The sequence below is a fragment of the Salvelinus sp. IW2-2015 genome, unplaced genomic scaffold (assembly GCF_002910315.2).
Source record: "Salvelinus sp. IW2-2015 unplaced genomic scaffold, ASM291031v2 Un_scaffold16299, whole genome shotgun sequence".
Taxonomy (NCBI): Eukaryota; Metazoa; Chordata; class Actinopteri; order Salmoniformes; family Salmonidae; genus Salvelinus; species Salvelinus sp. IW2-2015.
Window position 1 is genome coordinate 301,539 of NW_019957528.1, and position 16,267 is coordinate 317,805.

General features: G+C 45.1%; 1 protein-coding gene across 4 annotated transcripts in view; it reads right to left on the reverse strand.

Moving 5' to 3' along the window:
• The window catches only part of LOC112080381 (kinesin-like protein KIF26A), a 141,237-nt gene that overhangs the window by 11,828 nt on the left and 113,142 nt on the right, over positions 1-16,267 (reverse strand). For all 4 annotated transcript variants that reach the window (XM_024146115.2, XM_024146114.2, XM_024146116.2 and 1 more), the window contains 7 exons: positions 11,338-11,530; positions 6,783-6,992; positions 5,352-5,445; positions 4,544-4,806; positions 3,493-3,676; positions 1,021-1,180; positions 361-523 (listed from right to left, as the gene is read on the reverse strand). In XM_024146115.2, coding sequence (XP_024001883.1) covers positions 361-523; positions 1,021-1,180; positions 3,493-3,676; positions 4,544-4,806; positions 5,352-5,445; positions 6,783-6,992; positions 11,338-11,530 — 1,267 coding nt within the window. The remainder of the gene's footprint in view (positions 1-360; positions 524-1,020; positions 1,181-3,492; positions 3,677-4,543; positions 4,807-5,351; positions 5,446-6,782; positions 6,993-11,337; positions 11,531-16,267) is intronic.

Consider the following 16,267-nt stretch of genomic DNA (forward strand, 5'->3'; position numbering starts at 1 on the left):
GGCAAGAAAAACTAACTCTGAATTATGGAATTAATAATCTTGCATTAAGAGAGGCCCTGATTAATTTCATACCATGGCCTCCAATTTACAGTAAAGTGGGAATAGCTTTTTCAAGATCTCAGTTACGAATAGGCTACTACATGAAATGGTGAACAGTGCAACTTCTGCTAATAAAGCCACTGTAATACACTCTAGAGATCACTAAATACTTATTATAACTGTGAAAATCTATGGCTTTCCCTCATCAAAACAGTTCCCTGTACATCGAAATATGCTACTGTTCAAATGGAAAATACCCATGTCTATTAATCAATGTAAACAATGTATGATACTGAAAGCTCTGCAAGTCCAGACACAAACCTTGGACTTCTTCTTCCTCATGCGGTGGATGCGTGAGGCCAGCTGGATGGTGGTGAGGGAGTCAGTGTAGTTGGCAGGGGAGTCAGAGATGTGGGCGATCATTGTAGTTCTGCAGTTAATGTTCCCCAGCGACTCTCTCAGCAGCATCGTCAGTTTGCTGTCCCTAGAAATGATACGTTCACACATCACTGCTCAGGAAATGGCAGGATGTTTCAGTCCCTTATATCAGTGTCGGTTTACATTCAACCACGGTTCTCTACGCCTTATATTAGTCTGGGTTGCCAGAGATTTTTTGAATATCACATTTGGAAGAACTGGTTCTTCGACTGTTATGTCGGGTTCTAAGCTGAACGCTCCTTTTATAGTATATTTCCTCCCGTTTTCGCTCGCTCTCCCCATTTCACACTTTGTCTGCACTGCATTCCCCAAATGAAACGTTCTAGCTCTTCACCTCATTTCTGATTCCATAGTGTAGCAAACTACATAGCTAACACTGAGATATTTCTTTAAGTCTATAGCACGCTAGATAAACACAGCCTTGATAGTCAAGTTAAATGTACTTGCATAAACTTGTCTCGAACATTTTCATTACATGACTCGACTCCTTTGCATATTACATATTCAAGGTATAGATAGAAAGTTCAGTACTAGTTCCCCTACCTGTAAGGTACGTGCTTGGCTCCATTGGCTAAAGCCATGATAACGTTTCCCAGTGCAGTGAGAGACAGACACAGGCCTCCCCCTCCGTCTCGGCTCTTACTGAGGACCTTCTCACAGCTCCCCAAGTCTATGAGGTGCAGCCTGCTCCGTCCGCCCGACACTGTAGATGACACAGGAGGAAGAACCAGGTGAAGTTATATCTCAGCACAGACACAGTCAGACACTCCCTCTGCAGGGTTCCCACATGCTGCTGCTGCGCCTTACAGTCAGGAGTGGCACAGTCCAGACCAGACCAGACATGGCAGTCTGATTTATTCATGAGTAAGCCTCTCGGTCTGAAGTGATTCAAATCTGGGCTGAGATTGTCTCAGTTTAACAGACAGGTAATAACGTTCCAGACACATAAAAGTATCTTGTTGTCACATATATACAAAACAAAGGAGGACAATCACTGTATTTGGTACCTAAATAGTCATTGGAGATGATGACTAGTTTGGGGGGCTGTGCTATGAAAGTAAAAGTATACATTGATTCAGTTTAGACGGAAGGGGAGCAGAATTTCTCAAAATGTTTTTCAGCAGAGGGGCAGCACATTGTAATGTAGGTCACTGATATTTTATTTCAGATTAAAATCTAATCAAATCAAATATAACAAGTGTAGACTTAACTGTGAAATGCTTGCTTACAAGCCTTTACACAAGAATGAAGCTATATACAGGGAGTACCAGTACCAGATCAATGTGCAGGGATATGAGGTATTTGAGGTAGATATGCACATGAAGGCAGGGTAAAGTGACTAGGCATCAGGATAGATAATAATAATAAGAGTAAAATAAAGAACAGAGTAGCAACAGCATATGATGAGTGTAAAAGTGTGTGTGTGTGTGTGTGTGTGTGTGTGTGTGTGTGTGTGTGTGTGTGTGTGTGTGTGTGTGTGTGTGTGTGTGTGTGTGTGTGTGTGTGTGTGTGTGTGTGTGTGTGTGTGTGTGTTGTGTGTGTGTGTTGTGTGTGTGTGTGTGTGTGTGTGTGTGTGTGTGTGTGGTGTGTGGTGTGTGTGTGTGGTGTGTGTGGCAGTAGCCTAGTGGTTGGAACGTTGGACTAGTAACCGAAAGGTTGCAAGATCGGATCCCCGAGCTGACAATGTAAAAATCTGTTGTTCTGCCCCTGAACAAGGCAGTTAACCCAGTGTTCCTAGGCAGTCATTGAAAATAAGAATAAAATAAAAAAAAGTGTGCATGTAGTTTCTGTGTCAGTGTGTACATATAGTCAGTGCAAGATATTTAGCTGTCTTGTGGGTAGCCTGTTGGTCCGAGAGCCGATGGTCCAGTATTGTTTGGCAGACAGAACAGTCTTTGGTCATTTTTCGGGCCTTCCTCTGACCTGATATAGAGGTCCTGGGCTGTCCGCATCACCCTGTGTAGCGCTTTGCGATAGAGGGTGGTGCAGTTGCCATACCAAGCAGTGGTGCAGCCAGTCAAGATGATCTCAATGTTGCAGCTGTAGAACTTTTTGAGGATCCGAAGTCCCATGACAAATCTTTTCAGCCTCCCGAGGGACTAGGCGGCAGCGGCGAACCATTAAACTCTTGTCAGCAAGAGTTAGAAATTGTGTGCTTCAAATCCACGCTCTCGTTCCGCTAAGCACAACCCATGAATGCAAACAAGTCTATTTTTTTCACCCATCCATAAACATTCCAAATGAGAGGCTGGAGGCTTGTTATCCATTCAGATTTATTGCGGCTTTATCCACCATCTAGCCCAGTGCAGTAAAGTCTCCTATGGCTATGATGGTAATCTCTGACAGCACAGATATCTATAGTACTACTATTTTCAGCAGCAGAACTGATGGGGGGAATTACATCTGCTAAGTAACACTATCATTAAGGCATAATAAAGTCATCATCATTCAATTCTTGGTCATTTCCTTTACTCGATTAAGTCCGTAATCAGCAAGTGAAAAAAAAAATCTGTTCATGTGCAGCAATATGGTTCAGTGCATTCATCTCTGGAGGATGAATCGAAAAGGCCAGAGCATTTGTTGAATCGAATGGGCAAATTATAAATAGTATAGTAGAATGATGAATAAAAATACGACACCATCACTGTCAAAAACACACAGAGTGACACTAGAGATCAGAGAGCGCCTCAAATCATGTAGTAATGATTGATATGCTTAGTGTAGTAGTGGTAGTAAAAGGGATACCTAGTCAGTTGCACAACTGAATGCATTCAACTGAAATGTGTCTTCCACATTTAACCCAACCCCTCTGAATCAGAGAGGTGAGGGGGGCTGCCTTAATTGACATCATCGGTGCCCGGGGTTGTTGTTGGGGGTTAACTGTCTTGCTCAAGGGCAGAGCTGCAGATTTTTCCACGTTGCCGGCTTGGGGAATCGAACCAGCGACCTTTCGGTTACTGGCCAAACACTCTTAACTGCTAGACTACCTGTAAAAGTAGTAGCAGTTGTACTCACTGCCTCCCTTGCCGCTCTTCTCCATGCGGTACTGGTAGATATGCAGTGTGAACAGCATGTGAGAGTTGCGTCTCTCCTCCTCATCTGAGTCGGGCCTGCTGGTGCTGCGTGCTGCGATGGCCGCGTCTAGGAAGAAGGCTGCCTTCTCTGCCGTGGGGGCGCGGAGCTCACTCTGGTTCTGGAGCTGAGGGGGGAAGAGAGAGGTGAGGTAAGGGTAAGGGGGGGTAAAATAAAGAGAAGGAGAGAGTATGAAAAAGAGTTGGAGGAATTGGAGGAAGGAAAGAGAAAGAGGAGAGAGAGAGGATAGCCAGGTAATTGGACCTAGGCACACATTTCTTACCCATTAGATTGGGTCTTGGGGGCAATTAAAGAAACAGGTATGCACACAGAGGGAGTGGGATTATGGAAGGTAATGGAGGAGCAGGAGGCAGGGGCACTTCCCTCCACACGGATGTTGTAGTGGTGGGGTATGGAGAGGGGGGAGTGGGGAATGGGAGGAAAGGGGGCATCTAGTAGGGGGCCCACACCACGTGGTTGGAGGAGAAGCCTTGAGAAGCTTCACAGGACTCCAGGCAGCCTTTGAGGTCATGTTCCACACAGAGCCCAAAAAAACAACATCTGACGGCAACACCTGTCAGTGCCTTCAAATCCCCCCCACCCCCACCCCCACCCCCAAGTTAGTCCCATTGCTATCCAGAGGGCCAGAGCTAATGCAGGAGTAATAGATGCTCAATCATGCTGACAGGGGAGTCAATAAAAAGGTATGAAGAAAGACAGCGATATTGTGGATGGCTTTGGTGAGAATAAAGCGCAGGGATTATTGAGATAGGTAAGACAGGGAAATATGGGCTCAGAGTACACAGGAAAGAAAACAGATCATCTTTGGGGTAGACAGAGGTAGGTAGTAGTGAGAATCAGATCAATACACAGACACTAATATATACCAGACAGGGAGAGAGAGACAGAGAGTGAGAGAAATAGAGAGTGAGAACAAAGAAAGGGAGGAAAACAGGCGGAGAAGCCTTGGCATCTGGCCACCTTTTTTCCTCACCTGAGTGCCACAGATAGGGTCCTCACGCAGGTAGACCCCTGGGGACTGTCCGTCCTGAAGGCTTCCCGTGGACACCTCAGACAGGAGGTCCTTCAGCGCCTCGTCCTTCCCACAGATCTCCACGGCAGACACACGGACAGAGAAGCGCGTGCCCGTCTTCTCCTTACGCTCGTTGATGAGCTTGAAGAGCCAGGAGATGGCGCAGGGCACGATGCCGAGGTTCTGGGTGGAGCCGTCTTTGCCAATCATGGTGAAGGTCTTGCCTGGAGACGGAGGAGAGGGTGAGAGACGGCGGGGAAGGGGGATGGAGATATTAATATACAAGGCCTGTGCTGTTGGCAACAGCCTGCTGCTAATTTCCCTTCGAAAAACTAAGAAACCCTAGTAATACTGTCTGGAATGTGTAGAGGAGAGGAAAATGCATTACACCTGTTGATTGGGAATCTACTGTATCTCTAAGAACTTATGAAGGGGGTGATTCAAGGAGCAATTCCTGGAGGATGAGCACAGTGGAGAAGAAAAGGGTGACTCAATTAGACTTTTCACCCAGACTGGGTGAAGAGTCCAGGTCAATTACAGTGGTTTTAATTCAAGACTGTTCCCTGCAGCCTCTATATAGAAGTCTCCCTCCCTCAAGCCCCCACCATCTCTCACTAGCCCCTCCCCACTGTCTTCTTTTCTCCTCAGCCCACTCCACTGCACCACTAATCCATTTGTGAATGTGGGCATCAAACCGATAAAGGGAGACTTTTCTTTGTCTAACAAAGTCCGTTTGCCAGATTTCAGTTGAGTAGCGGAGCTTGCTTACCAAGCTTGACATGCCCGAAGCAGAAGATGCAACCGTCCGCACCGTTCACCACAGACTGGATGACCTCAGACACTGTCCCTGAGCACACCTCTGCCTGCAAGGAGAGAGGGAGAAAGAGAGAGATAGATAAAGAGAGATGGAGTGGTTAAAGAGCGTATATCTGCCATTCCCCTTTAAGAATTGTGTACATTCCAACATAATAGGAATATCAAGTCATTGCCAAACACATACACGTACAAAGTATTTTCAATTTGAGAATTCCCAATTATTTCTACAAAAACATTATTCTAGCTATCAAACACTGGAGGAGCATCAGGAAGATGGGCGTCGTCAAAAGGAACAAATGCTGCAATGTGTGGCTCATCTTTACAATCTGTTTCACCACCATGGCTCCACTGGGGCAAGGCTTCTGCTGCAGACACAGATCTCCTCCCATACATAACACAGATATGAAGGCCTCTTACTGCAGAACAGCTTTCTGTTACTGTTAGCCGCCAGCAGTGTGGTCCCAGCGGCACAATCTAGCAGCCTCGTCTCAGTCTGCCTTACTGGAGCAGGAGCAGGGCTATCAGCTCATATCAGCTGGCTTACTGTGGAGGAGATGTATCTGATGGAGGAAGCTCTGAACCGTACCCCCACTGTGGAGACACTGATCCATGCTGTAGACCCTGTAGCTATTGACTCTACCAATGCTTGATGAGATCCCTAATGGTTCAGCTTCTCAAACCTAAAGATTGTACGCTCTATGGGGAGCAACACAAAGCGTGAGTCGATGGTTTATGTTCCCTTTTTAGTAGGTACTAACAGCATGTTGCCTCACTGCTAGATCTCATCTCTTCAACAATCAGTTCAGAAGATACTGAGTGATCAATGGAAATCTCAATGGTTTTGTTGAGAAATGTTTCTAAACAGACCTCTATGGAACATTTTTGTCTGGATGTTACATGTCCTCAATGTCTGGCCCTTCCATTTTGATCTTAATTTGGGAATGGCTCGAATAGACTATAAGGTCTGGACTGGGAGAAGAGAGGTTAGATATAACTGGACTGTGAAAGGAGAGGTTAGATATAAGTGGACTGAATTAAATTAATTCCCCAGACTTAAAAGGGCCAGCTGTTGAGGCCCATAATGGGAAGAATGCCCCCAACCAAAGACAGGCATTTTTCTACTAAGCCCCTGGACCGCACCCAGCCAGCATGAACATATCCTCCTACCCTTGAAAAGAGTGTCCCCCTACACACACACACACACACACACACCACACACACACACACACACACACACCCAACACACACACACACACACACACACACACACACACACACAACACACCCAACACACACACACACAACACACACACCACACACCAACACACACACACACACACACACACACACACACACACAGACTCCTCAATTGCTTGGTCCTTACTTGAGAGGCATCCTGGGTAAACACTGCGTCGAAAGCGAAGATCTTTGGGATGGCCACGGTGGCTCTCCTGTGCCCTGAGTTGGCGTGGTCGTTGACCGAGGGGTCGTAAAGGGTCAGCTGCTTCTTCCTGGGGTCCACCTTCAGGAAGGACATGGACTCTGACGAATCAGGAGCCTCTAGGGAGGGGCAGATACGCATCATCACTTTTACCTGCAACACGAGGAGAGAAGAGAGGAGAGGAGAGTAGAGGGAGAGAGAGAGAGAGCAAAGAACATACATTTAAGCAAACATATGGTGAAAAAACACAGTAAACACAGATAAAGCAGGCACATAAAATAGCTAACATGATACACACATAGAGCTACAGGGGACATAGCAGGAATTTGTAGTGGGGAGAAAATTGACATCTTGAAATCACATGGCAACGCTGAATCTGGATAAACATAATTTCCATCAAGTCAACGATGATGGACACGACAGTGCCTGTTACCATGGAGACAAAGGTTACCCCTGACAAATGGACAACCATTGCAAGTTAAGCTGCCACTCGTGGGTCAACACATGTGCCTAATGGTGTCAATGTAAGGCTGATATTGTAAATCGTAACAGTGAATGTAATATGGGCCCTTAATGACTGTGACTCTGAGCCGCCCACCATGCTGAGGGATTATCCAACCAGCAGGCTGCTCTCTGGACCAAGAGCAACTCTGACTGCAGCTCTGCAACATGGGAACACATGGCCCCGCTTTTTCTCTCCCTCTCTTTCTCTGTCTATCTCTCTCCGTCACTCTCTCAGAACAACTCTGAGATCTGTACTGTCTATACTTAGTCCCTAGATTCTGTGTCATTTCCGTTGTCACGGTACACCATGATCCTAACACAGTATGGTAATTAGGATGGTATATGTCACTGGTCATGTTTAAGATGTAGATTTACTACACCTCTACCATGACATGTCTCCTCCAGTCTAATGTTGAAACTATGTTATGGCCATGACATGTCTCCTCTAGTCTAATGTTGAAACTATGTAATTGCTATAACATGTCTCTCCAGTCTAATGTTGAAACTATGTTATGGCTATGACATGTCTCTTCTAGTCTAATGTTGAAACTATGTTAGGGCTATGAACATGTCTCCTCCAGTCAAATGTTGAAACTATGTTATGGCTATGACATGTCTCTTCTAGTCTAATGTTGAAACTATGTTATGGCCATGACATGTCTCCTCTAGTCTAATGTTGAAACTATGTTATGGCCATGACATGTCTCCTCTAGTCTAATGTTGAAACTATGTTATGGCTATGACATGTCTCTTCTAGTCTATATGTTGAAACTATGTTATGGCCATGACATGTCTCCTCTTTAATCATATGTTGTAACTCTGTTATGACCATGACATGTCTCCTTTAGTCTAATGTTGAAACCATGTTATGGCCATGACATGTCTCCTCTAGTCTAATGTTGTAACTACGTTATGGCCATGACATGTCTCCTCTAGTCTAATGTTGTAACTACGTTATGGCCATGACTTGCAGAGCCATTCTGCCAGCTGTGTCTGATGGTACTTCCTGAACTGGAGAAAGTGGAGTAAGGTTTCATATGCATGCACACCACGTTATATGCAAGCTGTGTGTGTGTGTGTGTGTGTTTTCATCTGTCATTCTTCCTGCCAAGCCTCCTCAAACACAATCTCACCTGTTTTATTCTATGACAACTGCAACACCATTTATAAAGAACAGGTAGGAGTGGATGGTTCCTCTGATAAGAAAATCATCCTCATTCATTCTGTCAACATTTGATTGTGAAAACTCAACCTTGACTATCTTGTAGGATGACAGACAGGAGACATAAACATCTGTGTTGTCAGGAAGAGGAATGTATAGTGGTGTTTCTCCTCCCTGACAGCTCAGTGTGTTTAGGGTTTAGCATAGTGGTAGTCAATCCACTAAACCAGTGCATCGGCAGACAGCTCAGTGTGTTTAGGGTTTAGCATAGTGGTAGTCAATCCACTAAACCAGTGCATTGGCACGCTTCCCCTCCTCCTCCATGGTTACAAACAGCTTGATCTTTAACAACCATGCATTGATAACAAATTAAGTCTGGGACAATAAAAATATTTGTTTAAACATCACACAAAAACGACTATGATGCCAGTGAGAGGCTGTGCGATATGAGACAGCCGATTACACCTCTAACTGTTCCCCCACCTCCCCTTTCTGCAAAGGCAGCAAAACTGACACAGGGCTGGTCCTTTCATCCTCTTTGTGTCTCTCCTGTGCCATCCGTGCACACACAAAAGGCCCATTCTTCCCCTGGCGTGTTTATAAATATTGCCACAGATCCTGGCTCTGGCGTTAAGGAACAATGTGTGGTGGCGATCCCATTCTGCCACAGAGGGAATTCCTCTCTGGCTTTCCGGCAGCTGAGTGCAAACTCTCTTTGTGCTCCATAGGGGGCTGTTATCATGACTGACGTGTACATATGTTAAGCAAATTACATTTAAACAGGTTTCCATATATGACTGCTGAGCCTGGCCGGCCCACAACCCGGGCGGGGGAGCAATAGCTAATGTCTAGAGCTTCTATATTTACATTGGCAGAGATGTGATACCAGTGACCGGTGAGGATCATCTGGACCTCTGCTGCATTTTAACACCTCGGGCCCCTCTGCTAATGGTCCTGTTCTCCTATGTCTTGATCCCACTAAGAAATCCATTAGCTGGGATTTTACCCCAGCAGCCACCCCTCCTCATGTCCAAACCCTCCACTTGACACATCGCCTGGGTCAGCAATGACATCAACTACACATGGATGGACATGTGGGTCTTAAATAAATACATAACAAAACATCACTTATGCCTCTCAGTGTTTCAGTCAATTCTTGACCACAGAAAATGCATCGTGTTGGCTGTGGTTCAAATCGTGTTGGCTGTGGTTCCTCAAACATGCATTGTTTCACAGCAGTGAACTCTTGGTTGTCTGAACCAGGTGACTCCAAACTGCAGTACTGTTTGAGACACAATGACAGAGATTGAGTTTCCCATAACAGCCTAGTTAATGAAGAGGTAACCTGAGGTTATAAACTCAGAACAATGCTGTAAACAAGCTGATTTTCCTTTTCAAAACAACCCTGTGGTTGTCACATACATAATGTCTAGCTCAGTAAAAGGTGTAGGGAGAGGAAGCTTGTTAATAATGCTGGTGTTTTATGAAGTGAGATTCACAATATGGAACAATTTCTCAATGGTGTGGAAATTTGGCAGAGTAAGCAACAACTTCCCAACCAGGTGGGACCTAATCTTGTTAGGGGACTTCTTCTGCTATGTAAATACAGGATCTCAGCCCAGCAAACAATACCCAATAAACCCTAGAGGAAGGGTGTGTATATACAGCACTAACGCTATTGACAGACCAATCATCGCCATCCTGCTCGATTTCATAAAGAGGTTTATGGAACGCAGCTAGCAGGAATTGTATTTAACTTTTATTTAAACAGGGTGGGTCACCATTGAGACCAGGCTCTCATTTGCAAGGGATCCCTGTGAACATGAACATACAATACATCATATCAATACAATACATACAACAAGATTCATCAGAACAAACAACTCTCACATATCACCTCCCTTAAATGCCATCTAAACTGTCCAATGGAGACCAACGAGTCTAATTTCAAGGTGGCCTGAAGCCTATTCCATGAGCTGGGTGCATAAAACTACAATAATTTCCCCCCAGATCAGTGGACACCCGCGGGACATCTAGAACCACGGGACCTCTAGAACCAGCCAGTCCAAAGAGTGGGTCTGAAAATTGCTTGATCTCCAGTTGATACGTGAGCTGAGGTAGTGGGAGAGTCTCTGAAGAACTGGTTTATATACAAAAAGTAGCCAATACTGGGCCCTTCTGGTAGTCAGAGATCCCAGCCAATAGAACTATAAAAAATGCAGTGATGTGTAAGAACATTGGAATGAATATTGAAATACGCTGTAGTAATGTTTGCAAACTTTCAGCTTTTAAAGGGATACTGTGAGATTATGTCATTGTTCTACTCACCCACAGTCAGATGAACAAGTGGATACCATTTTTAAGTCTCTGCATACAGTATGAAGGAAGTTAGCGAAACTTCCTTCAGGTACAGTAGCATTGCTACTATAACAGTAGACTTCCAGTCATTGAGCTAATGCTAGTTAGCATTGGCTCTCGAAACTACCGCTAACTTCCTTAATACTGCAAGCATAGACATAAAAATGGTATCCACAAGTTCATCTGACTCTGGGTAAGTGAATTGGATTGAAGTGTTGTGTTTTCTTTCCCTCACAAACTGTAGTCCATTCAGAGGGAGGAATGCAGCCATAACAAACTGAGTGAATTTATGACATTCCAGCAGGCTTATCTGTCTGCATCTGTATGGACTGGACCAGACGACTGGCTGTCTATGTACTAATGCGTCGCCACTGTGCATTCTCCCATTTAAATGTCAGTCCCTCAATAACATATGCGTGTGTGTTCATACTGTAGGCCTGTTTGCGTATACAAGCAATGCCTGTTGCTCCTTACCTTTCCCATCCCAGGGTTCTCCTTGACCTTTGAGACAGCGCGGAGCAGGCATGGCGGGGCGGGGGGTGGCGAGAGCTGCAGGATGCCGCTGAAGTTGGTGGGGTAGATGGAGGGCTCCTGGGCTCCAGGGTGCAGCAGGGAGGGAGGCTGGTGCTTCTTCCGCTTGGACGAGAGGTTCAGCTTCTGAGCTGCCCTGGGAGGAGCAAACACAAGAAGAGTTCAACCTAACTTCAAAAACATACACATTAGCGAGTCATCTGTATTGTGCTGGGCAGGAAGGAAGATAAACTTCATAGGAGCCACCAGGCATTTATCTTTTTCATAGTGAGGTATCCAACAGAGAGAGGGCTGTATAATCATTCAGCTGATTGATTTAATGGTCAGGGTTGACATTTGTGAGGGTGTGCAGAGCCTTTAGAAGCCACACTGAGATTGTAGCGGAAAGGTCAACAAGCTCCTTTTTCTCTTTGCCAAAGTAAACAAAGTCGACAGGAGAAGGGCGCTGTGCCACCACTCCCAATGCTACCTCTCTTTCAACTCCCCACTCCCTACCTGTGACCAAGGCTTTGTAAAATGCTCCAGGTCTCCACTTCAAAACAGTACAAACATAAAATTCTCAAATGCTTTAATTTCAGCACTGCAATTGCTAACGCACTGCTATGGAACTAAAGACACAATCAAGCCCAATTCTGCAGCAGGGCTTTGCAGGTTTCTACATAAGACAAGCCGCCATGACACCTGTGTTATTAGTCGGTCAGCTGGTGGTTGTCATGGGGCTAATGTACACTAAATGGATCCATGTATCTTCTTCAAACAACACAGGAACATGACTGGAACATGACAGGTAAGGATGGCTGGCACAATGTTGCCTTACAGGCAATGGAAATGTTTGTTCTCATTTTAGAATTGAAGTGATTGTGATAAAAAATGTTCTGCTATTTCATATGTTACTCAGGTATTTAGGTGAAGCTTGTTAGGGGGGCCCTGGTCATGTCCCATGAAAAACATGACTGATCCCTGGATCCCCCATTCACTGAGTCCTCTGATAGACAGACTTGGTGAGGAGAGTGAGAAATACAGTGGCTTGTTAAAGTATTCACCCGCCTTGGCATTTTTCCTATTTTGTTGCCTTACAACCTGGAATTAAAATGTATTTTTCTGGGGTTTGTATCATTTGATTTACACAACATACCTACCACTTTGAAAATGCTAAGCAATCTTTAAGTCATACCACAGATTCTCAATTGGATTGAGTTCTGGACTTTGACTACGCCATTCCAAGTATGTTTAGGGTCATTGTCCTGCTGGAAGGTGAACCTCCGTCCCAGTCTCAAATCTCTGGAAGACTGAAACAGGTTTCCCTCAAGAATATCTCTGTATTTAGCACCATCCATCATTCCTTCAATTCTGAACAGTTTCCCAGTCCCTGCCGATGAAAAACATCCCCACAGCATGATGCTGCCACCACCATGCTTCACTGTGGGGATAGTGTTCTTGGGGTGATGAGAGGTGTTGGGTTTGCGCCAGACATAGCGTTTTCCTTGATGGCCAAAAAGCTCAAATTTTTGTCTCATCTAACCAGAGTACCTTCTTCCATATTTTTGGGGAGTCTCCCACATGCTTTTTGGTGAACACCAAACATGTTTTCTTATTATTTTCTTTAAGCAATGGCTTTTTTCTGGCTACTCTTCCATAAAGCCCAGCTCTGTGGAGTGTACGGCTTCAAGTGGTCCTATGGACAGATACTCCAATCTCCGCTGTGGAGCTTTGCAGCTCCTTCAGGGTTATCTTTGGTCTCTTTGTTGCCTCTTTGATTAATGCCCTCCTTGCCTGGTCCGTGAGTTTTGGTGGGCGGCCCTCTCTTGGCAGATTTGTTGGGATGCCATATTCTTTTTTTAAATTTTTATAATGGATTTAATTGTGCTCCGTGGGATATAAAGTTACGGATATTTTTTTATAACTCAACCCTGATCTGTACTTCTCCACAACTTTGTCCCTGACCTGTTTGGAGAGCTCCTTGGTCTTCATGGTGCCGCTTGCTTGGTGGTGCCCCTTGCTTAGTGGTGTTGCAGACTCTGGGGCCTTTCAGAACAGGTGTATATATACTGAGATCATGTGACAGATCAAGTGACACTTAGATTGCACACAGGTGGATTTATTTAAGTAATTATGTGACTTCTGAAGGTAATTTGTTGCACCAGATCTTATTTCGGGGCTTCATAGCAAAAGGGGTGAATACATATGCACCCACCACTTTTTTTTCATTTCACTACACCAATTTCGACTATTTTGTGTATGTCCATTACATGAAATCCAAATAAAATCCCTTTAAATTACAGGTTGTAATGCAACAAAATAGGAAAACCGCCAAGGGGGATGAATACTTTTGCAAGGCACTGTAGATAGACCTATCCTAGTACTGTGGGCTAGTTAGCCCATCTCGTTAAGTGGTTTTCTTAACGCAGTTCCGCTGTTCTGGCATTTAGCACACCTCTCAGGGTAAGATCCGACTGTGTGATGGGACTCTACATATACTCTACATGTCTCTGTCACTATCTCTCACTCCCTCATTCTCTCTCTCTCACTCTTTCCCCTCTCTCCCTCTCTCTCACTCTCTCTCCCTCTCACTCGGTTCCTCTCACTCTGTCCGCCTATCTCTCTCTACGACTCAGAGTTAGCGCTGGAGTGGCACAGATTGGTCACAAGGCCAACAGAGTGAGACGCACACATTCCTTTTAGTCTAACTGCATTATTACCAGCTATGTAAATCTGTAACATTAAGCCACACTTATAACAGCCAGTGATATGGCACTACTGTGTGTCAGTTACAACCACACCTCAACTGAAAAGTCAAGGTCAGAGTAAAGGAACATCTACAGGTCATTCATATGCACTGAACACTTTTCAGTCACACAGTTTAGAATTGGAGAGTCGCAAGAGACAAAAAATGGTTGTCAACAAGAGGAACAGACAGAGAGAAATGAAGATGGAATGAGAGATGAAAAGAGGGAGGGCTACAGCAAGAGCGAGAAAGAGAGAAAGAGCCTGTCCATCCACGTGTGTCTGTCTCAGCGAGAGACTGTTGCCTGAGAGCCCAGCAGCCTGAGCTCATTAGTGCTGCTCTGGGCTCCTCCGGACAAGGTGGGCGGCTATCAAAATATACCCTCGTCTACCCCACTGGAGTGACAGCCCCACCCCTCCCTACCTCCCCAGTACAGCACGCCCCCTGCAGCGACAACCCAAGAGCACAATCAGGGAACACACCGCTGGCTGATGAAATTATTATTACATCCAAGACGGCTACAGGAGGAGGCTCTCCCTAGGGACCAGTCTGTGTGTGATAGCATGTGAGAAGGAGAGTGTGAGGGAGAAAATGAGATGGAATAGATGAATGTGAGATGGTAAAAAATAAAGAGAAACTCGGCACATACAGTGTAGTGTGTGTGTGTGTCATTTGGTGTGCGTGTGTGCTTGTGTACATGTCAGTCTGCACATTTCAGTCTGCACATGTATGAAAGGGAGGCTGCATTACACATTCATTGTTCAACAGAAAGTCTCTCTCTCTCTCATATTAGTCACATTGAGATGCTATTGTAGAGATGCAAGGAATCTGCCAACATGACAAAGACACACAGCAATAAACAGTAAAATACAATTAACATTCAGATAGGATTCATAGGTTCCCTTTTTCGCTTTTCCCCCCTGTCCCTCTGGGAGCCCATACGGCATTGCAGGGTATGCCTGTAACCTTGAGGGTTAAAGCCAGTCACACAATGAGAAGAAAAGGCACGTGTGTCTGCTTGAAAGGCAAGAGAGTCAGGTTTGTATTCTGCTGTTCCGTCAGAGCCACTCAATGGGCGATAAGCAATAACAGTGAGCGCTCGCCTCTGTAACAAAGCACACACACCCTAATGGGGAAATTAATTGCTTGTCACATGGCTTTCCCTCTCTTTTCTCTCTCTTTCTATTTCCCTCTCACCTTCAATGGAACATGTGCAGGGAGGAGAGGCTCAGATTCCCTCACCCACTACAGCTTGCCCACCTGTTCAACACACATCTCCATACTAATGAAGGCATTTCAGTACACACACCTTGGGTCTGAATGCATGCTCAAACACATTAACTGCATTTCAGCGCAACACAGAAGAGGGGAGAGAGATTCTGCAAGTTAGAGGATTATCAAGCAACACAGCACTGTATGTAGGAAGCAAACAACCAGCTTCAGTCTCTCTCAAATATTTTCTACAACGTGCATGTCAAATTATGAAGGTTAACTTAAAATACTACAATGTATTTGGGCACTATTGGACAATCTAATAAAAAGACAGTGGAAAAGACAGAGAGATTGTTAGTACTTACAGCTCTTTCCAATCCATTATCTAGTTAGTTGTCATAGTCAAAGAGCGCAAAAGTGTTCAAGCTCAACTTTAGAGTTCATGTCTCCATTTCCAAGGTTCTCCATTACTTTAGCATTAGAGACACACAGAGAGAAGCAGAAAGAGGCGGGGCCGATCCCTTGCTGGGGCAAGGGGGGTCCTTTTTACTCTGAATACAATTATCGAGGGTTCCACTTGATTTCACAACGGTTTGTAAGGAGCAAAGGGGACGGGGTGGGCACCAACGTCATCCTAGCTGACTTGGAGAGGAGGGGGTGGATAGTAAAGAGGTCCCAGTGAGGGGGTCCAGACAGGTGTTCAGGTTGAGGCGAGAGGAGAAGTCAGAGAAGAAGAGATCAGAGGGGAGAAAAGCACCTCTCTGTACTCTGTACATATTCCAGTGAAACAAACACCTGTTCTGTGTCCACGCCTCTCAAGTTCAGTCTCAGTTCAGAGAACCAATACCTCCAATAGAAGCAGATTCTCCAGCACTTTGGCAAGAGGGTCTTACTCCTATCTCTCTCTAATTCACTCTCTCCTTTTCTGTCCTCTTC